We start from the raw sequence: 24,407 nt of genomic DNA on the forward strand, positions 1-24,407 counted from the left end.
ACAGTCTGGTTTGAAATTGAGCCACTTAGTGCCGCGGTGCTTGTCTGTAGCTGGTTCCGCGCGTAGGTTTCAAAGTTCGCATGGTGCTTTGGGAGGTGTCTAGCGTCTAGGTATCTAGGTGGCAGCGTTCGTAACTCCTTTGCGCCTTCTTTCAGTCGTAAACAATGAACTTGTCAACGTTTGTGCGCGTTGTGCACTTGGATTCCACTGGTGTCGAGCTTGCCATACATCAATGGTCGGAAGGAGATGTGGGATGCGTGGTGTGGGACGGTGCCCTCGTGTTGGGCAAATTCATCGACCACAAGAACTGTACCGGTGAATGGGACACGAAGAAGAGCGTTTTGGAGTTGGGCTCTGGTACAGGCATTGTTGGCATAATCTCCTGTAGCTTTGGGTACGTATTCTTAAGCAGGTTTAAACGCCGACATTACTTGTCCTCGTTAGTATAGTGGTCAGTATCCCCGCCTGTCACGCGGGAGACCGGGGTTCGATTCCCCGACGGGGAGCGCTTTCTTTTTGCACCACCGTCTTGTCGTTCTTCCTTGCTTTTTTTTCTTTTTTTTTTATTGCTTCGCAACGAATTACTACATTCTATTTGGACTGTTATACCGGCGTAGTAGTATGTCCTAGTCGAGTATGCAGTGTGGGTTCCCGCTCAGAACATACGCGTATATCTGCCTGTTTGCGATAAATTAAGGTGCGTCAGAGAAATCGACCTTATCCCAAATGTTATGTGAATAACTAATATACGACACGGCGATCTGCATTATTTGATAGGCTAGTCAGTGCGCACGCACGCACGCACGCACGCACGCACGCACGCACGCACGCACGCACGCGCGCACACACACACACACACACACACACACACACACACACACACACACACACACACACACACACACACACACACACACACACACACACACACACACACACACACACACACACACACACACACACACACACACACACACACACACACACACACACACACACACACACGGCGCAGTGGTTACGGCGCTCGACTACTGTTCCCAAGGACGCGGGATCGAATCCCGGCCTCGGCGGCAGCTTTTCGATGGAGGCGAAAAGCAAGGCGCCCGTGTGCTGTGCGATGTCAGTGCACGTTAAAGAACCCCAGGTGGTCGAAGTTTCCGGAGTCCTCCACTACGGCGTCTCTCATAGCCTGAGTTGCTTTGGGACGTTAAACCCCACAAACCAACCAACCAACCAACCAACCAACCAACACACACACACACACACACACACACACACACACACACACACACACACACACACACACACACACACACACACACACACACACACACACACACACACACACACACACACACACACACACACACACACACACACACACACACACACACACAGAGCTGCCTGAAATAATCGAAATTAACCATTTTTGTAGGCATGAAGTGACCTTTTCTTGAGTTTCAATAGCGCCTTTTCTTGTATTCTGCAGGAACGATGTTGTGCTGACCGACCTCTCGCAGTTCCTGCCTTTGTTGGACAAAAATCTGGAGGCAAACCGCAGTCATCTGAAGGGCAAGGCACGTGCCCGAACGTTGGAATGGGGTGTACCCCTGACTCCGCACGTCTTCACTCCTGATATTATTTTAATGAGCGAGTGCGTTTACTACGAAAAGGTACGGAAAACAAAACTGCACGGTATATCACAATCTGTGAGTTATCGCTTGCAGATAAGGCAGACAGTTTTCTTTTTTATGTATAACCAGCCGGCTTGTTATAATCAGTACATTCGATCCCGGATATATCGAATTATTGTTTTTATCGAGCTCTCGGAATATCCCTATAAAAATTGCATGCGAAAGTTAGGAGTGGTGCTCGTTTTTATCGAACTGCCGTTCGACGTAACGTTCGCCATCATTTTTTGCGCGCTCAGCAGGGTCTGTTGCGCAGTCTTGCAGGAGTGTAGCGAGGCGAGTGAGGGGGGATGACGCCGCCTACCTCGAAATTATTTCGAATTGTCATGCACCGCCAACTTATCCCTATCACATCGCCTTCATCCGCTGTGAACGACGCTGCTTCCTTTTGTCTGTTTTTTTCTTGTTCGTGGTGGGTTCCCCACCGGCCTCCCTCGCTTACATCTAGGGACGTTCTTGGAACTTGAAAATTCTCCAATCATCACTCTTTAATTCCGAGAAACCCCACACTTCCGAGGAGGGCGAATACAGGAGGGGGGAGGAGAGGAGTGGGTGTTGAAAGGTGTGTGTGTGTTTGTGTGTGTGTGTGTGTGTGTGTGTGTGTGTGTGTGTGTGTGTGTGTGTGTGTGTGTGTGTGTGTGTGTGTGTGTGTGTGTGTGTGTGTGTGTGTGTGTGTGTGTGTGTGTGTGTGTGTGTGTGTGTGTGTGTGTGAAGAGGGGGGGGGGAGGGGAGAGGGGTGGCTTAAGGACTGTTGAGTGAAGAGGCCGGCAAGTGCAGTTGTAGCGGTGCTGGCTTGCGTCTTTTTTCTTTTCCTTTCTTGTTTGGGGTTGTCTGACTAAAGAAGGCGCCTTTCTCGATAATTGGCCTCGGTCTTCAGTACGGATGTTTCTTGGAAGTTTATTTTATGGTTGGAGTTTTCTGACTATTCGGTATGGTGTTAGGTCCTCTTAATAAGCTCCTTACATCATTCTTATGTTGGCGAAATCCTTCCATTTGGTATTTGTTTTACCACTGTTGCAGTTGGCACACGAAATTTTGTAAACACTAAGGAGCTTTAGAATAGAGGGACCGTACCGGTAGGGCGATATGGTAAAAGCCGGGTGACAATGCGCCCGCGCGGAATGGTGGGATGAACGTCCAAGGGGTGCGGTAACCGCCCTGGGCATGCGCACTCGCACCCCGCTAGGTAGCGTGCTCCCCGAAATGTTGGAGGGCTTGTAAGTTACTCAGATGCCCATTGCCTTCCTTTTTAACATAGGGGTGACGGTGGCTTTCTTACGCCTCTGATCAAAATTTTCTCTGCCGCCCCGTAAATATTGCCTCCGACTTGGAACTGATTCTTCTTCACTCTAAAGCATCCGGTATTTTCGGCTGCTGTTACCGGCCCCCAGACGCTGCAGCTTAGTTTGTAGCGGAATTACACAATGCGCTCCATTCTATAACCACATCGAAAGCGATTTCCTGAATACGTGCCCCACATTTGGTTTATCTCAACTCGTCACCATCCTAACTAGGCTTGGGCGAAAGGAGGAAGCTGGTCAGACTACCCTTTCTTCAGTGATATTTTTTCCAAATTGACAATAATGCCATTGATCATGAAAATTACGGTATCATCTGTATTTGCAGAAACTTGCACTAGTTCAACTTTTTTTTTCCAGGCACATCATAATGGAATGTCCTATCGACAAACTCGCTGCTTTGTACTTGTTCAACTGTGCATTCTTTTTGTTTTTATTTTGCAAGTGTATACTATCATAGGATGCATTCTTTTTGTATTAAATTGACTGTACCGACCTCTCCGGCTTGGGGATATCTTGCCCTGAATGAAATAGATTTATACATTTTTTTTTTATTTGAACGTGGTAGTGGTATCCCCGTTTTCTGGTGATTGTGCAACCACGGCGATTTTTCGACCCTAGTGAGTTAATGATTGATTTATATTGTTGAAGACTTGGTCATCCCAGTACGCGATTTCATTTTTTTACAACACGCAAACAATCATTTTAAATGAGCTAAAATCTTGAATCGAAATTGAAACTCCCGCGCGGGGCCCGGAGAGCACTATTTTGCGTGACGTCACATATGACGACGAAATAGTCACGCAGCCGAACCGCACGCACGTGCTGCCTTCCTGTCGAGGTGTGCGAATGTCAATCGCTGTCACGGCACCACGTACTATTTGATATCGGTGAGTCGTCCTCGATGACATCGGGCGGTGAAAGCCAGGACTTGTCTTTCAGTTGCAATTAAAAGATTGAAAAAAAAAAAAAAGAAAAGGGAGGGGGGAAACCTGAGCAGTACTCTGCATGCACGCCTAAAGCCTGCACGCCCAGTGAGGGCAGAACGAGCGAGCGATCTTGAATGTTGCTAAATTGCTGCTATGTGAAGCATTCGTTATATTCGTAAAGCCATTTATGCACTCACAGGCTAACACACCCTGGTGCAAGGGATCGTTATTTATACCGATCCAAAAGGCCGCCTCGCCGCGAGTGAGACTATTGTTCCACAGCCGCTACAGCCTTACCACACGGAAAATTCAATCCATTTCCCAGCGAATTACATTTATTACCAATCTACTGATCACGGCTTTTCATTGCGAAGTTCAGCGGCTGTGCCGGCATTTGTTTACGGAAGGATACGGATGAAAGCGCCCGGATGCAAAAAGCGGACGATCGCTGGCCAGTTTCCACTACGTGAACTTTGGACGCTAACATAGCCTCGGGCGCAGGCACATCAAGGCACCTTACATAGACATAGAGTTACATTATCGAGTGACTCTCCGATGTTGCCCTCGCGCGAGGCACCCTATATAGACAGTGTCCAGTGTGCCGCCTAACGGCGCTTGTATGTAACCTTCTACAGCCCGTCGCGCGGTCCCGTACTTGTTCGCAGGATCGTTTGTTCGAAGGTTAAGCGGTTTGTCGAAAAGAAAAACGTCCGACCCTATAGGTACATAAAAAAGTAGCCGATATATTCGTAACGCTAGCCGCACCGGATGCTGCGAGTTCCGTAACGGTGCATCCTGCCCGCGGGAGCGGCGGACGACGATGCTCTGGCCATGGCTAGGCCTAAACTGTTTCACATCAGAACCGCAGCGGACTGCGCTTTGGGATTGAGAAGCGCGATAGTAGATGGTATACTCGTGAAACTGCCTTACTCTGAACCTATACTCTCTCGCAGTAAAAGAAAAGTGCAATTTCGGCGACACCTTAGCAGCGGAGCTAGAGTACGAGATCGGATGAGCTACGCCCACAGAGCAAGAAACCATTTGGCTGCGGGGCTGCGAGCAGAGATTAGCTTGCATCACAGTTATCACTCCCACTAGAAACTTGTTGCACACCTATAATCTTCAGTAAGGGTAATTTTTTGACATTCCTTTATCCAAGCGCGTGTTATCATGCTTTTCTGACGGTGGCGCAAAGACCCCGCCGTGTCGGCACAGACCATGGAGGAAGGACCATGGCACAGACAGATGGCGGCAGGCGGCTTACCTGGGCGGGAAGACCGTCAGCATATAATCCGATTTCTACCATCGCCTGAAACTCGCGAGGTCAGCACTCCTCCATCCAAAGTGATATGTTCTGAGCACAGATGCGTTCTAATTAGATTCGAGAACAAGATGGGGCACCGAATCGCAACATTCAATTGCATCCAACAACACGGTGATTCCACGATCGATGCTATGAAAGAAAGGTTATAAAATGCTGTAAAGGCGACCCCACCGAACAAACCGCGCCCAGAGGGCAGCTGCATTGTCGCAGTCGATGAGACGCTCGATGCTTCTGCACAATTGTGACGTCATTAAGCACAGTGTTGGCCGTAAAAATTTCCTCTTCGGTAGCGCAAGCCGCGAGTGCCGGGGGCCTATATTTAATATTAGTTTGCAAGAAAACTAAACCATCCTCAACTGTGCTGTTTCGTATATATCTTGACGTTGAGAAGCACTTCTGACATAGATTTAGTCGAATTCGCGGAATGGAAAGAGGGTGTTACAGGTGCTATCGCGTCTAATTTTTGTTAGCTGCAGGGTAAGGTAGATAAGAAAATTTTGGCATTTAACTTCTTAACTATTACAGTTCGGCTTCGGCGTTTAGTTGCAATCAGAAATTTGTAGCCCGTCATTTATACTCATATCAGGTTTTACTCATACTCATTCAGGAAAAATACGGGCAAGACACACGCGTACCACGTAGACGCCGCAAAGTCAGAGGCGGTGCACATGACGATGGTTGTGAACACCAATGATTAGTTGATACCCTCAGCGTCTGCGATGACAATATAGAAAGTTCGGAGGAGGCCACGCATGCCACCTGCGCCTATATAATCATGGATTATGCCTACATAACGTAATTACGCAAAAGGACGAATTTGTCTCCCGGCTGCCAGAATATTGAAAAATCATGGCCGTTCCTGTACATAGAAATGCCTCGTTTGGACATCAAACCATGGAAGGGAACGAGTGCGCCCAAGCCGCTGCCCGAACTCTCCTTCTTTGGGACTCGACCCCTCCTTCTCCCACTCCAACCTACCCCGCACCCCTGGCGAGGTACGCGAAGAGGCCACAACACTGCAGACTCTCGCAGAAAATATCCGCCCCCAGACTAGGGGTCTCCAGAGCGGAGTAAGTTAGATGGCGACGCCTACAGACAGGTGCATACAACGCATCAGCCCGTTCAGCAAATACAATACACCCAGGGTGCCGCGACTCCAAATGTAGGATTTGTATAGAGAAGGCAGGCATGTACCACATGGTATAGACCTATTTAAACAATCCGCTTGACGTCCTAAACGCAGTGCCAAATATTGAGGGGCGGGAGGCTGCCCTATCCAGCTCCGAACTCGAAGCTCCAAGAGCCCTCGTGACACGCGCATGCATAGCAGCGGTAGCGGCTTGAGTCTCGGAATAGAGACCCCACCCACACAGTCCCCTTCCCTTATCTCCCAAGAAAGTGTTTCAGTCTGTCAATCGTGCAGTTGCACAAACAGTAATCTGCTGTCAGAGGCCTGCTTTGCTGCCTGTCCGTAGACGTTTCACATTATATGCGTATTCTAAGTTTTCCCTTTCCGTTACCTTCCGCTTTCCATGCATCGAAGACCCCACTTCTTTCCCTTTCGCCCTTGCGTATAAATTGCCCCCTCCAGCGTGGCGTGACATGGTCCATAGGGTCACGAAGGGTCGGACACGACTGAACTGAACTGCTTTCATAACGCGCGAAGGTAGGCTTGCCCGCTGTATTGGTGTTACTGCGGTAGAGCCAGCTTGTGGTCTGAGGCTGGCCGCTTTTCTCTTACGCAGTACATTTACTTGTTTCTGTTTGCTTGGACTGCTCCGCCAAGAACTTTTTCCTTTCTGTGGATGTATGTATATATATATATATATATATATATATATATATATATATATATATATATATATATATATATATATATATATATATATATATATATATATATATATATATCTGGTGTCCAACACTGTAACATAAGTGCTGTAGCTTAACATAAATACCTTTATTTGGAGAAATCCCTAAATGTTGGTCCAACACAGTTCCCACTCCGAGACGTTTGCTCTCGCTTTACCATCTGCTCTCATGACTGTCTGGTGATCTAATTTGGTAGATCGAATAGCTTCCCGGACAGGTTGTCAACCCTGCCTTGAATTCCGTATTAGTGCCATGTTTTCAACTACAAAGTCTCTGAGAAAGCTGTATAAATTTTCTTTGTAGCCACACGGCTGTGCTTGGATGGATGCTAGCAAATAATAACTGCTCCCTAATTATAACGGTGTGCCACATGTAAGGCACCATAGCCTACCTTACGCCGCAGAAATGTTCAATGCACTTTTTATTTGCCTATTTGGATGAAGATGGTCTAGTAGACGAACTGTAAAGCTTCCTTGTTTTTAATCACTACGCGCTGTTAGTGCGGTAAACCTTGTCAGCCCGTTCGCTGGACGCTGCACTTCACTTTTTTTTTAACCTTTTAGTATTGGTGACAGATGTTGTCAGCTGGAACTCAACTGCCACGATTTTAATTCGTTTCTAACTGCTATTGTTGTTGTTGCTGTTGTTGACCAAATAACATATGGCACATACCCACAGAGGGGGATCGGCCAAGAAGTTTGTAGCAAAGAAAATTTTTGAAGTATATTTGCATGAAAAAAAAAAAAGGAACAGTGATTTGAGGGGTAGAGGAAAGGAAACAAAAAGGGAAATAAATGAAATATAAATATAAAAGTGGTAACACACATGGGAGATTGACACTGCAATTGTAGAACAAGTGATGTTTAAATATTTAGCTAGGCAAACGATTTGATTCCATTAAAAAAAAATTGCATGGCAGTGAAAACAGACCTGTGACTGTGTTCAAGGATGGTGGCGCCAAATGATAACAATATCGGGCTACTTAAACTGAGGCCTTGCTGTTGCAATGGCCTTTCCGTCAACTGTCTTCTTAACGTAGTGAAGCGGCGGCAAAACAATAAAAAGTGATCTAATGATTCCTGCTCGCCGCAAAATGCGCAGACTGGAGAAAGTGGATTATGAAGACGGCGCGAAAGGGACGAGGACAAGGAAGGAACACTAAAATAACAGGACAGGCGCCAACTTTCAACTGAGTTGAAAGTTGAAACATCAGTTGAAAGTTGGCGCCTGTCCTGTTATTTTGGTGTTCCTTCCTTGCCCTCGTCCCTTTCGCGCCGTCTTCATAATCCACTTCAACCATGAACCAACTAGCCCAAAGCGAAGTACTTCTGGAGAAAGTGCCAAACCAGACTTGTAAAGATAAAAATTTAAAGCTGGGATACATCATCGCAGCCTTGTTAGAGAAATCTCAAATTGGCGTGAATGGCATAATTTTCTATTCCAAGAAAAATTTAGATGCAGGTAGTCATTAGATCTTAAAAGATGTGCATTTTTCATATTTAATAGAACTTTTCTCCGAAACCTCGCTGCGGTGATGTACGCCGTCGTCGGAAGGATAGATAACACGGGGCCATTGAGGGACTCTTTTGTCAAACTATCAGCATATTCATTTAAAGTCACATTGCCGTGGCCTGGTACCCATGCTATGTGTACAAGTTTTAAATGTCGAGGGATCAGGGAGAGAAAGGCTTTTTACTATTGCAGAATCCACTGACGAAGAGAGGGATGAACACAAGAATAGAGTCGGATTTTACAGCCACTTGAGAAAAAGAGGAGTCTAATTTCCGTAACGCGAGTACCACCGCCAGAAACTCCGCTTCGAAAATTGGGGTGAAGTCCGGAAGCCGGACAGAAAAAGACTCAGTCTAAATGCGGACAACATATACCAACACCTGCCTTTTCATTACATTGAGATACGTCAGTAGCTATTACTAAACTAGCAGAAAGGCTTCTTAAATGATCTTCTAATAATCCGTTTAGAATAACGGATGATAAGTGTTTAGCATTATTCGGGAATATGTCGTCAAAGACAATTTCAACAGATGACCCGCTGGTATTTTTGGGTAGAATACTAGGAAGGGAAACATTTAAAGGGTCTAGCAAATTTTTGACCATAACTATCTGCGGGGTGTGAAGTTTAGGCCAATGGACACCGAAAAAGGAGGTCGGTTGACAGCAAAAAATGGACATAGATAGGTGAAACTTTGATTCATATATCTTTAGGTACGTCTGAACAGTTAGAATTTGTAATCTACATATCAAAGGACTAATCCGGGCTTCAAGGTAGAGCACATTGTTGGCAACAAATTTTGGAAGTCCAAGACACAACCGAAGTGCTTCTCGTTCCAAGAGAACAAGCGGCCGAATTTTATAAGTTGCTGGACCAGAAAACAAGACTGAACGGAACTCTAAAATTGGACGCACATACATAACGTAAACCAATAATAGCATATCTCTCCGCATTCCAGACCGGGGACGACTAATTCAGCGCAACATGCCCATGGCCCGAACCCCTTTCGTAGCAATATGGTTAATGTGGGGCTGCCATGAATGATTATCATCATAAGTGACCCCTAAATACTTTAATCATTTAACCTGAGATATTATTTGTTGCTGATACATTACAGACAGACATACAAGATCATTTATATAATACAAGGACCGCGCTTTTGTTCACATTTAATGTGAGACGCGAGCCACACAACCAATTCTCAATAGAGTTTAGGTACGTTTGCAAGCGAAGATAAAGGGATTGAATATCCGATGCAGTTGCAAAAAACGCAATATCACCTGCATATACGTAAGTGCGAACGTCATGATTAACTGGAATTGAGCTGAGTAGTATGTTGAAAAGGACTGGTGAGAGGACTGCTCCTTGCGGCACTCTCCTGGCTTGCTTATATCTGCCAGAATGAACGGCATTTAATGCACAGTAAAACTCGGTTTTGGAGGAATTCAGATATCCAGGCTACTAAATAATGTGGAAACTGAAGAGCTTTTAATTTTTGCAATAGAATGCTATGTTCAACACTATCATAGGCTTTGGCTATATCTAGCGTTATCAAGGCAGCGTGAATGTTTTGGCGCCGCGCTAAAAGAACTCGACTCTCGAGGTCAGCTTACCAAGATACTTTGTTGGGCGAGTTGGTACATATATATTATTAATTTAAACAGCGCGAATACGAAGACAAAGGACAAGATAAAAGAAAGCCACAGTACAAGCGCTGACTCACAACTATGCCTAAGCCCTTTACTCCAAGGCCCAGATAAAAACAAACATGACGAAAACGAAACAATCACGTGAAACAACCCCTGGGTCCACCTGCTGCACAAAAAGTCAGTAAAAAAAACAAAACAAAACAAAACAACAACAACAACAACAACAACAACAACAACAAAAACACCTTTGCTTGAAAGAGCAAGAGAAGTCTCGCTGACACACTTATTGTCCGTTGAAATAAAATATGATTCCTCTATCTCTCTCGTCATCTTTTCTTTGTGGCGATACAAAATCTTAACCTTGGTCAAACTTAAGAGTGCAGTTCTTCGTCTCCTTCTTCATTGTTCCACATGAATTGCAATGTGATACCAGAAACGTTTCGTCCTTGCCACTTTCCAAGTTGTTCCGGCGTTTCTGTAGTCTCTTGTTAATACATCGTCCTGTTTGTTCTATATAACAGGCTCCACAAGAGGGTGGAAGCCTGTACACAACACCTGTCCTGCATCCAACAAATGGGTCTCTATGTTTCACACATTCTTGCTTCTTCGATTCTCTTTCCCTTTAAATAGCCGGGCAAATCCTCTTCATCTTGAGCGGGGCGGTCAATGCGACGTCAACACCATACCTCTTGCCTAAATTTTCGAGGCCATGTGAAATTCTGTGCACATACGGTACCACGGGGACCTTCCTCTTTTTCTCACCCATGCTGGGCAGGGATTTCAGTCTGTGCGTTCTTTTAAGGTTCTTCAGTACCCAGCAACTGACCTCATTAATAACCGACTCCCGATAACCGGCCTTTGCAATTATTGTCACTTGTCTTTCAAAACTCTTGCCCATGCCGTGATAGCAAGATTTCTTCAACGCATTTAATAAGCATGTGTCTAGAAGTAATAGACAGAAAACGCTGTACGCGTCGTGACGCTGTAACAGAAGAGCGATTGCATGGTTATGCAGGTGTGTCAGCCCGATCTTATAAATATCTAAAGATACCTCTAGATATTGATAAGATGCTAAAGCTGGGTCCTAAGCATGCTTTTGAGCCTAGAGTTGATGAGCCTGGACAGGTGACCATGTCACGTTGTATTGCAAATAGAGTTCAAGATTCTGATAGATCGCGGTGCATCCACGAGTGCTTGGAAGTGTTAGAGCACGCAAAAGAAGGATTAAAAGGGAAAAAGTGCCCTATTAACTATATTTCCAAATGGATGGCTTCGAGATACCTCAGAGTTATACTGTCAGATAAAGAAGGGTATTTTGCTATTTTTTTTTTTCTGAGAATCAGTTGCAAGAAAAAGCGGAGGCTGCTGTTGAGAAGAATTTCAGAAGGTTTCCTATGAAAGCGACCATGGTAAAAGAGAGGGCTATGGCTCTACTAGGTGATCTTGGGCTTGCACGGATACGTGAACAGGTGAAACAATGCAAGCAACTACATTTGGAAGTATTCTTCTCGGCAAAAACCCATAAACGAGATGTTCCGTCCAGAGCCATCGTATCTGAGATGAGCAGGTGGCAACACCTGGTCTCCAAATATTTGCAGAAACACCTTTCCTCGTTGACTTTATCAGAACCCCTAAGGCTACCCATCTCTGAAGCCCTTGTTGAATTCCTCAAAGAACACAAACCAAGAAAATGTGTTGGCTTTAGCATGGATGTCAAGGATTTGTATTATAGCCTCCCCCATGACTGCCTCCTTAAGCGTGTTCAAATTATCATTACTGAAGACAATAATGAATGTTACTTCATTGACGCCTCAGGAAGTTTCATCGAACTTTTAAGGTTCTACCTGGGGTCCACCTTCATAGGCTGGAAGGACAAGCTGTATACGCAGAAGGCTGGAGTGTGCATTGGGTCGAGTGTTGCACCGGTCTTGAGTGATATCCTCTTAATGTACGTGGACAGACACCTGAAGGATAAATCGGATGGCATACATCATTCCACCTTCAGATATGTGGACGACGTTTTAATATTCACAGACCGTGAAGGATTCAATCAACGAATGAAGGACATTATGGGTGTTTTTACTTAGTGTGGATCCGGGCTGGAATTTACTGTTGAAGAACCACTTGACGATCGGTTACAGTATTTATATTTATTGATTCAATTCGGTGAGGATCATGCTTGTTGGGAATACAACCCGAGATTGGGGAAGCCCTTGCTAAGCTCCAATTCGGGGCATTCCAAATTATTGAAGAATGGGATGATCAACACATGCTTATTAAATGCGTTGAAGAAATCTTGCTACCACAGCATGGGCAAGAGTTTTGAAAGACATGTGACAAGAATTGCAAAGGCCGGTTATCGGGAGTCGGTTATTAATGAGTCTAGTTGCCGGGTACTGAAGAGCCTTAAAAGAACGCACAGACTGAAATCCCTGCCCAGCATGGGTGAGAAAAAGAGGAAGGTCGCCGTGGTACCGTATGTGCACAGAATTTCACATGGCCTCGAAATTTAGGCAAGAGGTATGGTGTTGACGTCGCATTGACCGCTCCGCTGAAGATGAAGAGGATTTGCTCGGCTATTCAAAGGGAAAGAGAATCGAAGAAGCAAGAATGTGGGGTGAAACATAGAGACCCATTTGTTGGATGCAGGACAGGTGTTGTGTACAGGCTTCCACTCTCTTGTGGAGCCTGTTATATAGGACAAACAGGACGATGTATTAATAAGATACTACAGGAACACCGGAACAACTTGGAAAGTGGGAAGGACAAAACGTTTCTGGTATCACATTGCCATTCATGTGAAACAATGAAGAAGGAGAAGAAGAAGTACACTCCTAAGTTTGACCAGGTTAAGAATTTTTTATCGCCACAAAGAAAAGATGACGAGAGAGATAGTGGAATCATATTTTATTTCAACGGACATTAAGTGTGTCAGCAAGACTTCTCTTGCTCTTTCAAGCAAAGAGGTGTTTTTTTGTTCGTTTTTTTTTTTTTTTAGTGACGTTTCGTGCAGCAGGTGAACCCAGGGGTTGTTTCACGTGATTGTTTCGTTTTCGTCACGTATGTTTTTATCTGGGTAGAGGTCAGCATACGCATTCCAGATGGAACACTTTTGACGGAAACCAACTTGACAAGGGCTGAGGATATTTTCTTCATTCATGAACTCCGAAATACGTATAAGTATGACTCTTTCAATTAATGTTACAATGTTTTATGTTAACGCAATAGGTCTAATATCTATGGAAAAGGCACCGCCTTTGTTCTTAAGTATAAAGGAATTATTTTGGCAAGTTTCCATTCTGGGTGTATCCAAGCATGTTTGATGGAATAATTTACTGCTCTATTAACGTCTGAGGTGATTCCTCAAAAATAATTTTTTACATTTTTGAAGTTACGCTATCAGGACCGGGAGCAGCGGCTGGTAATCTCATAACTATAGGAGAAAGCTCAGAAACGGAAATTTAACCATCATAATTAACTGTATCCATTGGCGTTACAGATATCGAGCATAAAGGAAGTGTAGACGAGAAACGCTTCTCCAGTCCTTTTGCAATTGTTTCAGTTGTGTCTCTTGCTTCATGGCGAGTCAAAATAAGAGAATGTAGATTTTGTGATTGTGGAATCTTTTTCTGCGAGCGTAAAAAAACAAAAAGAGCAGTTCGGTTGCCAGATTTAGACAGGAAATCAAAATGCCTCACACCATACTCGTCCCTCGCTTTTGCGACCGTACGTTTAAAAGTAGCTGCAATGAACTTATAATCATGCCAGTTTTTCGGGCAGTGGTTTTGGAGAAGCTTTTTCCATGCCACCTTTCTGCGTCTGTAATCTCGGGAACAATCAGCATTTCACCGAACAGCTGAAGTATTCCCCTTTGAGCTCCATATCAAGATCTCAGACTTCTTACGGCAATCCTCAATCATCGAGCATAAGCGTTTTGATTTTTGTTCTTCATCCGTGTTAGTCAATGACTCAAGATTAGAGCGTAACGGTAACTGAAAATTATCATTGTTAAGAAATGACCAACTGAGAAGTCGTGGAGTTACAGGGCAATTAACATCAAAAGCAATCGGTATGTGGTCACTAGAGGGGCCACAATCAAGTGTCGACAAGGCTGGGAGAGGTAAAAATTAAATTTAACACAGTCTGAGTGTATTTTCTTATGAAAGTGGTCGAACCCGAATTTCTACAGGAAAAGTTATTATGTGTTACCCAATCCCAAAGACGTTTGCCGCAACTATCTTTCTTGTAGCCCCATGACACATGATGCGAATTAAAATCACCAGCCAGAAGAACGCAGTTCCGACAATTAACTAATAGCAGATCGAGGTTATGTATCTTGTACACCGCTAGGGAAATAAGCATTCACTAAGGAAAATGGTCAGTGCCCTGGAATTTCAAAGTCTAGGGCCAATAACTCACAATCTAAAGAAGATAGCCGGAAAGAAATCTTAGCCCTGTGACAAAATTTTGTAGAGACAAATATAATCAAACCTCCTCCTTTTGATTGGCGATCTTGTCGGAATGAATGATAATTTTGTAAATAGAAATACTTATTGGCTGTTAGCCAAGTTCATTGCAAAATAATTATATGTGCGTTATACTGGGAAGAAATGTAAACTAAATCTGTTGAACTTGTTAGAATTGAACGGCAGTTCCACTGGATAACTTTTAGTGCCCCTATGATTACGAAATCTGGGCAGCCGCAACTGCCTGCCCCAAAATATCCTCCTTTGGCTTTGATGCATGCTGATGTTTCTTTGATTTTGGTTGGAACCGCGGAGAAGTATAGTCGGACATGGGAGACCCACACCGCTTTAGAATTCTTACACCTGATTCCACCATCTCTGCGTCATTAATGACTCCATCCTCATCTGGAGGAGTAGTCCTGTGAGCCGAAGCAACAGCAGTGCTTTCAAGCAGTTGATACCTTTCCGAAGGCATGTTTGCTATGACAGGGGCTGTTCCTGATTGCAGGGCTTGCGTTAGCTGAACTGTCAGAACGTTAGAAAAACTGTGAGAATAGCAACTATTCGATCGACCATTTTAGTCATTGAGGCTTTCACTGCAGTCATTATCGCCTTTGAGATTGATGCATCGAGAGGCACACTTGATCGGGCTGACACACCTGTATAACCGTGCTATCGCTCTTTAACTTCTGTTACAGCGTCACGACGCGAACAGCGTTTTCTGTCTATTCTAGAATTTGTAGCTCCTGTTTTCGAGATGAACACTCCAAGGAGTTTGCAGCATGGCCTCCACCGCAAAGACAGCATTTGTCGTTTTGTTGTGGACAAGATGACGAATGATGAACATCGCCACATTTGCAACACCGCACGGAGGACTTACAACCACGAGCACTGTGACCATACGCCAGCAATTAGTACACTGCAGTGGCTTAGATTGAAGAGGATGCACACGAAAGATCAATGGCCATGCTTTTATCTCTGACGGGCATGATGTTCCCGAAAATGTGGTAATCACTGACCCTGTTGGTACCCGCGTTTTATTAACCTCCCGGCTGCAACGATACACCGCTACCACACCAGCCGCCGAAAGAAGGTCGAGAGTCTCAGCTGGAGTTAAAGAAGAGTCTACTCCTTGAACCAATCCTTTTGTGCATGCAAGATGAGAAGGGATGAAGCTGCTCACCTGAAGCGATCCAAATGAATTGCATTTAAGCAGATCCTTAATGCAATTGAGGTCTGGAGATCGGTGCCGTATCCCGCCACGTCCAAACTGCCTCACTTCTGTAATTGAGTCATACAGGGAAGAGGCTGCCTGGAGAGCAGCTCGAACAGTCCCAGGATTAGTCATTTTGATAAATCCTTCATCCTTGGGTACCAGCGCTACCGGAATGTTTCGAACGCCAGATCGTTGGAACGTCTCCAGAGGTAGATAATGAGACACAATGAAAGCCGACCAGGGGGAGCTTTCTGGCCGGGAGACTGCGTAGACATCGCTTTACAGCTACAATCTCCCCGCGAGCGTTATCAACGCGGTAAAAGGCGCAATGCGCAGGGGAAAACAGAAAAAGAGGACCAGCCGCCCAATACTTAGTCGATTCAATCTTCACGATTCACGATTCTAGAACACCGCCGACCTGGTCGGAACAGACTGTTGGCTTCTTGGTGGTGGTGGCGTCAGTGGTCGCGGGTCGTACCACCTTGCGCACCCCTGTCCTTCCCGTCTTTCTCTTCCCATTTTCCTTCACACGCAGAGTAGCATGTCAGTGTGAATGCAAATACTGCTTTAGTTATCTGCTTTTCATTGAAGATCTTCTCTTTTCCTCACTGTATTGTAATAAAAAAAGAGGACTAGAGGCGAATTGGCTTAGGACGACTTATGGATCATATCTCGCCTGATCTGAAACACAAAAGGGTATCGCAAACACGTTTGCCTTGGCTGTGAAGAGCGTCGCTTAGTATGTGCTTATATCGGTGTGCAGGTTATCAACTAAACACCTGCGTCAGAGTATGGATCTTGCCATATCAGGTCGTTTTTATAATCGTTTTGCCTTAATTCTTCTCTCGTATTTCTGGAAGTGCGTAAGCGGTGTCGGAAGAAGGGCCACTTTGCAGCAAGAAAGACGTGGACGTTGGTCACTGATGCAGTTCTTGTTCGTTGCAGGCTGTGGATCCGCTTCTGAAGACCATGACGGAACTGTGTGGCCCGAACACTGAGGTGCTTCTGTCTTACGAGGACAGGGACAACGAAGCCAACTCGGCGGCGGTGGCGCGTTTCTTGCAGGTGAGTGCTGTCAGCAAACATTTACCTCCGCACTTCCCTACACTCACGCTTATATAGATTGATTGGCTAGGAGAAGAATCGAGTTTCAGGAGTGTCACTGTGCTATTGTGTGGTGACAAATCAGCCAGGTTGTCGTATGAGCTTATATTGTGGCACAGTGGCGCCCTACAAACGCTGTTTGGCCTCTACTTTCGTGTTGTTGGCAGTGTTCAGCTTTGAGCGAGTAGGAGGTCCTGGTCACCTTTGACATAAGACGTGACCAGTACCCTCTCCCCAAAAATAAACCATAGTCACCACCACCACCACCACTCAGTGCCTGAAGGCACGCGTTCCCTATGGCCTGGATGCCTCTGTGCTGACATTTCCGAATTTCGGCGCAGTCGACAGAGTTTGGTTACCGCAAGAGTTATCATCAAAGGCGACTGTCACGCCACTAGCTGAGCAGAGATGAAGAGACAGTATAGTCAATTCACTTATTCTCAATCATGCATAGCTGTCGGTGTCGCTGCAGTGGCTCACTGATTATGGCAGGGCGCTCGACTACTGAGTCAGAAGATTTGGGCTCGACCCCAGTCGCAGCGGTGCATTTCGATGGAGGCGATTATGCGACCTATGTGACCTCAGTGCGCGTTAAAAAGCCTCAGGTGGTCAAAATTATCCTGAGCCCTCCATTACTGTGTGCCTCATTGAGACGGGATTGCTTTGGGACGTGTTAGGCCCCATAAAACAAGCCAAAGCTGTCAAAATAATAATAATAATAATAATAATAATAATAATAATAATAATAATAATAATAATAATAATAATAATAATAATAATAATAATAATAATAATAATAATAATAATAATAATAATAATAATAATAATAATAATAATAACAATAATAATAATAATAATAATAACAATAATAATAATAATAATAATAATAATAATAATAATAATAATAATAATGTTACGGACTAGCAACAAAGAAGAAGCGGGCAGTGGCGCGGGCAGGAGCGCTCGCGCTAGGCCCGCTAACAGATTCATTAAAATGTCATCTACCATCGCTATCGGTCATGTTCTGTCGTCTTTCTTCATCGGCATGCCGCATCGTAACATTTGGTTGGAGGTGCTGGTACTTAATCATCACCCTCTCATCCTGGTCCGGAGCTTCGGTGCCCTGTGACCTCTTGCGCCGTCGCCTGAAGGTTAGAAGGCATCGCATGGCTGTTCCCCTGCCTGCCGGACCCAGCAAGGCCTTGCCGTTCCTCCACTCCGCCCCCCCCCCCCCCCCCCCCGCCCCGACCACAAAACATGACGAAGGAGAGACTTACGCGAGACGCCACACATGACAAGACACAAGAAGAGACCCGAACGACTATATGTGACCCCACTGACCAGATGTACCGACCAAAGACCCCACGACCCAAGACAGCGCTACACTTCAAGACATCCTCCCCTGCCTATGCTATGCGGTGTGTGCCGTGGCCTTCGCCATTGAGTCGTGGGAACATGTGGCCCGAGGGTGTCCTGGGCCAAAGTTCATCGGAAATCATCTTGCCGGCAGGCCGTTCTGATGCTGATGCGGCCATTCCCCTTTGTATCGGGGGATCACAAAGTTCTGGATCAGGCCAGGAGAAACGGGTAGAAAAAATTGAGGAGTGAGAGAAAATTCTATGCTAAATGTTCAGTCAAATAGTCCGAAGAAGTAAGAAAGAGAGAGAAAGAAGAAATTTAACAGGCTTCTCTGTTGCGCCTCCAGTCCTCGAGGCGGCGCTTTGTCGTCTCCACTGTTGCTGCGGGAGGTGGTTAGTTCGAAACCCACCGCCGGACACCCACCGGTAAAAATGGGTACAAGCGTCCCCCGGCCTGGCGCTCGGCTTTTCCAGGGGTGTGCGTTTGGGAGAAGCTCCGTAAAAACCCCGCTGCGCGCCCCTCCTCCGCAGTGCGCCCAAACCTAGTTTCGAACCTCGCAGCCTGCAAAGGTGGTTCTGTTTGTCTTGCAAAGGTACTTCCTTTGACCCTCACCTGAAGTGCTCCCTTAGAGCCTCAGCTGCAGCAGTCCTAAAAAAGGCTGCGGGAGGTGGTTAGTTCGAAACCCATCGCCGAGCACCCACCGGTAAAAATGGGTACAAGCGTCCCCCGGCCTGGCGCTCGGCTTTTCCAGGGGTGTGCGTTTGGGAGAAGCTCCGTAAACCCCGCTGCGCGCCCCTCCTCCGCAGTGGGCCCAAACCCAGTTTCGAACCTCGCAGCCTGCAAAAGGTGGTTCTGTTTGTCTTGCAAAGGTACTTCCTTTGACCCTCACCTGAAGTGCTCCCTTAGAGTCTCAGCTGCAGCAGTCTATTCCTCCTTCTTCCTCTTCTTCTTCAAGCATCCAGACACGACCATCATCATGCCATGGAATCATCAACATCAGTAAACTTCCTCGTCCACGATCGGGACGATCGCTGGGTGGCCCCGGGTCGCGTGATTCCGTTCCCTCAACGGTAGGGTCATCTGAGCAGCGTCACCTGGCGACAGATAGCGGAAATAGTGTAAAAAGGAATAATAGCGGGTTTAAAGCTTCCCGTACTTGTTGCTTCAGTGGCGCAATGGATTGACCCTACTTACCTCAGCACTAAGCGAATAAAACATCTGTTTGAATCCTTTATTAGCAACTCTTTTCTTTTTTATTTTTGTTTACCGCAACAATAAAATAAGCTACAAAGCTCATTCCTGGGGAGTGTTCCCCTTTAGGTTTCATTACGTAGTGTTTTTATTTCTTAATAGCCGCAAAACCAGCCGTGAACACAGCCACGAGGTGATGGCATGACAATGGTAACACTAATCATTTACCTTTACCGTAATCATTTCCTGCCTTCAGTGAGTGTATGTTACCTTTAGGTTGCGTTCAGAGACACCTTTCAATAACTATCGCCGTTTAACCCGCTGATAGGCAACCAGTGAGGAGAAAGAAGTTGCGGGACCCTACCCAATCAGTGAGGAGAAAGAAGTTGCGCGACCCTATCGTTGAGGAGACGGAATTACGCCCCCGTGTCATGTTACGAACGAGCAACAAAGAAGAAGCGGGCAGTGGCGCGGCCAGTAGCGCTCGAGCTAGGCCTGCTAACAGATTCATTAAAACTTCATCTACCATCGCCTTCGGTCATGTTCTGTCGTCTTTCTTCATCGGCTTGCGCATCGTAATAATAATAATAATAATAATAATAATAATAATAATAATAATAATAATAATAATAATAATAATAATAATAATAATAATAATAATAATAATAATAATAATAATAATAATAATAATAATAATAATAATAATAATAATAATAATAATAATAATAGTCTGATATCTTTTATTTGCTTTATGGGACCTAACACGCCCCAAAGCGATCCGGTCTATATTCCTGCTTTGACTTTTGATAAAATGCGATACATGGGCGATGTTCGCTGTCGTCGTCTTTGGGTATGATTATGTTTTGCGTTGATACGTCCGGCAGATATCAACACTCTAGAGAGGAGAAATTGGGCACACCTAGCATGTCCGCAGAACTTAACGCAAGATCTATTAGCGGCGAAACTCGCGTATAAACTTGAAAGGATGAGTGAACGTGCTAATGTCTAAAAGTAATTTTTTCCCGTCCTGTAGCGAGCTGTATGATAAGTTGCTAGTGCTTTACGAAACATTGTTTTTTTTCTTTTATTTTTTCATGTGCAGGGCTGCAGGCAGCATTTTGTCATTGATGAAGTGCCAACGGAGGACCAGCACCCTGATTTCTCCAGCCACGATATTCACATCTTACGATTAAAGCCCATCATGCAGTGAAATGTCAATAAAAGAAAACTTTTTGATATGCCAGGATAAGGTATTTTCAAAGGGTAGCGTTTTTTTGAAGCGGCTGATGGCCTTAGCGGATGTCCACGGACATTCTGAGTCATCATCATCACCATCATCAGCCGGACTATGCCCACTATGGGACAAGGCCTCTGTCATATTCCTCCAATTAACCCCGGTCCTGTGATAGTTGCATCCACTTGAACCCTGCAAAACGTCTTAGCCTCATCCACCCTTCTGGTACGCTTTCCTTCACTTGGAATCCAGTTTGTTACCCATAGCGACCATCGATTATCCTCTCTTTGCACTACATGCCTTGCCCATGCCCATTTCTTCTTGATTTCCAGTAGAATCTAACTCGAGTTCAAAGTGGTCGCCGACAGAAGCTTGCAGCGCGGATTAATGAAGCCGACCTCGGAATTAATTACAAGAACGAGAGAAATGACGCTTAAAGGAAATTAATCACGTGTATAAGTCATTAGTTTCCAGCTTATATATATATATATATATATATACCGGCTATATATATATACCGGCTATATACCGGCTATGCGCGCACCCCTTAACCTAATTAGCAGGGCGATACGCCCTAGTACAACCGTAAACGAAAACCTAAAGAAATGTGGAATGGAACTGTAGGGGATGCAGACGAAGCAAGTTCTGCTGAAACAGTTCATAGCCAATACACTCATTAAACCAGACGTAACATGTCTGCAGGGGACAGGAGCTGCCCCCCCCCCCCCCTCCTCCCCTTCCCATTCCTGATTACGGGTGGCAATCCGGCCTAGTTGGCCTAGATAGTCGGCGTTTGTACTCTCTTCTTCCTGTGTTTGTGTTTGCGCTGCATTAATGTATTGTAATGAACCCCCATTCCTATCAGGATATTGTTACGGTGCAGGATGGTACATAAGGAGAGACACAGGCACAGGCGCCGACAAGCCGCTAAAACTAAGCATTCGATACGAAAGCCAAAGGGACCAGAAGACGGATGTCCCGATGGAAGTCAGCAAGCGACAAAAAGTCCACCCGCTGCCACGAAACATGCATCCAGAGCATCACCAGGAAAGTAGGAAGAAAAGGCCGGAAACGCTGCAGAAGATATATCGAGGAAGACAGGACGTGGTCTATGTCGACGCCGCCGAGTATGAGGACATTATCAAAATCTAAGAATAAGCGGCTCAGTTAGGACGAGCTTAGCTCATACAGCTAAAGAGGTGGCGATTGCCATTGCAATGGCAGGGATAATGGCTACTACAATTATAAGAGATTCGAAAACAGCAATATGCAATTTTCTCAAAGGAAGAGTCTCTCCACAGGCAAAAAGGACACTGAGGACATGTCAGACTGACATAATATCTGGCTAATATGGGCACCAGCCTACTCCCAGCTTCAGGGAAATGAGAGAACTCATAAGCTTGCCCGCGGTCTTATCTTCCGGGTAGGCTCTGATCTTCAGTACACCCTTAGCAGGGACAGGCTAGTCAGCTACAAAGAGATTACTGAGCGCTATCGGCAAAACAGGTTAGAATACCCACCGGTAGATAGGACACTAAATAAGACCCAAGAAAGCATTTGGAGGCGCTTACAAACAAGGTCTTTTCCGAAGCCAGCTACCTTAAGTCAGTGGTATCCGGAACAATTCTCAGATAGGTGCAAACTATGCCAGGATGAGGCGGATCTTGTACACATGATATGGACGTGTTCAGAAATAAAAAGAAGTATAAATGAACAGACAAAAACGGAAGAAGTTTGGGAGACTCCAGTGTTGAGCTCACACCCCGAGACTCAACCAGGTGTAATCCGACTGGCCGAACACGCCTCCCGGGTCCAAGGGCTCCAGGGCTTTGTGTAGGCAGATAGGTTGACGTCTATCCTATATCTGGTGGAGATTAAAGTTTTACTACCACCACCGCCAACCAGCCAGTCTTCATTTATATCCTCCAACCACGCGCGCTAGCACCGCGCTTCCTTTTCTTCCGTGCCGTTACATCTTTCCAGCGGGGAGTAGAAGAGGAAGTCCAGGGTACAGTGAAAGGCCATTTTATCCAACTCTGTGATGCACGACTCTGCGGACACCTGTAACAGATCAGTCGCTCGCGAGTGGCCCCCCGTCTGATTATTCGCGGCTACTAGTAGGTCCTTGCTCATCCTGGTTCGGTTTCATGTGCTGAGCCTAGCTGTGTCTGAGGAGTCTATCGCTGAGTCCAGTGTTCAGCCAAAGTCCATGGAGGGCGGCCGGTGGGCACGGCAGTGCCAAGTGATGCCGTCCCACGGCAACGGCCGCTCACTTCAGGCACGGGCGTACACAAATTCCAGCTTCGCGCTGTGCACACACCACAGCGCGTAGAAGTTGACGAGGATGTCGTGCGTGTGGCTGACCACCTGGTCGAAGTTGGGCGGGTTGAGGTTGACGGTCAGCTGGACGATGACACCCGTGGTCTCAGTGTCCACATCTGTCAGCGTGGACGCCGTGTTCGGCTCGACCTTCAGCTTCACACTCTGCTCGATGAGGAGTCCTCAACCTCGGTCTCCACTTTCACGGACTGGTCTCCTTGGTCACCTTCCCTACTGCTGCACTCTGCGGCCTTGCTCTTTCCCTCGGCGCCTTCAGCTTTCGTGGGCTCATGTGGCTCGGGCGCCAGCTCGTGGCGGAGGGGCTTGCGAAACTCGATGAAGTCGTGAGCTCTGCTGTGTAGGGCCACCCAAGATAGACAGGTCACGGCAGAGAGTTCTGACAAAATGTGATTCACTGGAGATTCACTGCCAAGAAAACCCTATGGCCAGTCACAATACCATTATCGATATGGCGCCGGAAGATGAGCCCCCCAGGTTGGAAGGCGTCCCACATGTTACTGGGGATGAACAAAGGGCGATTCCTAGTAGCTCCAGGACGAATGAAGCGGCTGGGCTAAAGCCAAAAGGACGCTCAGTTGTGGATGTGTCGGGAAGCTACCGGAAAGTCCGATGTTGCAAGGAGATATATCACATAGCAACATGGAATGTAAGATCTATGACGCAAGGTAAACTGGATATCGTCAAGCGAGAAATGGACAGATTGAACATTGTTATCTTGGGTATCAGCGAACTCAAGTGGACCGGAATGGGAGAATTTAACTCCGGCGACCATTATGTCTTTTATTGTGGGCACGAATCCAAGAGAAGGAATGGGGTCGCTCTCATAGTAAACAGAAGAATGGGCAAAGCAGTGCTAGGGTACAACCCCAAAAACGACCGAATGATTTCACTTCGGATCCAAGGTCACCCTTTCAACATAACAGTTATCCAAGTCTATGCACCGACCACTGCTGCTGAAGAAGCTGACGTTGAGAGATTTTATGCGGACCTGCAATGCCTTTTAGACCGCACCCCATCATCAGACGTCGTTTTTCTCATAGGAGACTGGAATGCTAAGGTCGGGAGTGAAGAAATATCCGGAATTACAGGCAAGTTCGGTCTTGGTGAGCCAAATGAAGCTGGGCAGAGGCTAGTAGAGTTCTGTCAAGAAAACAACCTGACCATAGCGAATACTCATTTTCAACAGCACAAGAGGCGCCTGTACACATGGATTTCACCGGACGG

General features: G+C 45.9%; 1 protein-coding gene and 1 non-coding gene across 3 annotated transcripts; both read left to right on the forward strand.

Moving 5' to 3' along the window:
- Nucleotides 1-27: 27 nt before the first annotated feature.
- Nucleotides 28-20,849, forward strand: LOC146193923 (protein N-lysine methyltransferase METTL21D-like). 2 transcript variants are annotated; one of them, XM_084602874.1, is made up of 4 exons: nt 28-394; nt 1,490-1,673; nt 16,901-17,020; nt 20,712-20,849. In XM_084602874.1, the coding sequence occupies exons 1-4, from the start codon at nt 165-167 to the stop codon at nt 20,817-20,819; spliced, it is 642 nt and encodes a 213-aa protein (XP_084459000.1). In that variant the 5' UTR covers nt 28-164; the 3' UTR covers nt 20,820-20,849. The 2 variants fall into 2 exon arrangements, with proteins under 2 accessions (XP_084459000.1, XP_084459001.1); XM_084602875.1 differs by having other exon boundaries at nt 1,490-1,577.
- On the forward strand, nt 435-506 carry TRNAD-GUC (transfer RNA aspartic acid (anticodon GUC)). Its single transcript has one exon. It is a non-coding gene; the product is annotated as a tRNA-Asp (tRNA).
- Nucleotides 20,850-24,407: the final 3,558 nt, after the last annotated feature.

The sequence above is a fragment of the Amblyomma maculatum genome, chromosome 4, assembly GCF_055883805.1.
Source record: "Amblyomma maculatum isolate TAMU_Amacu chromosome 4, ASM5588380v1, whole genome shotgun sequence".
NCBI classification, from domain to species: Eukaryota; Metazoa; Arthropoda; class Arachnida; order Ixodida; family Ixodidae; genus Amblyomma; species Amblyomma maculatum.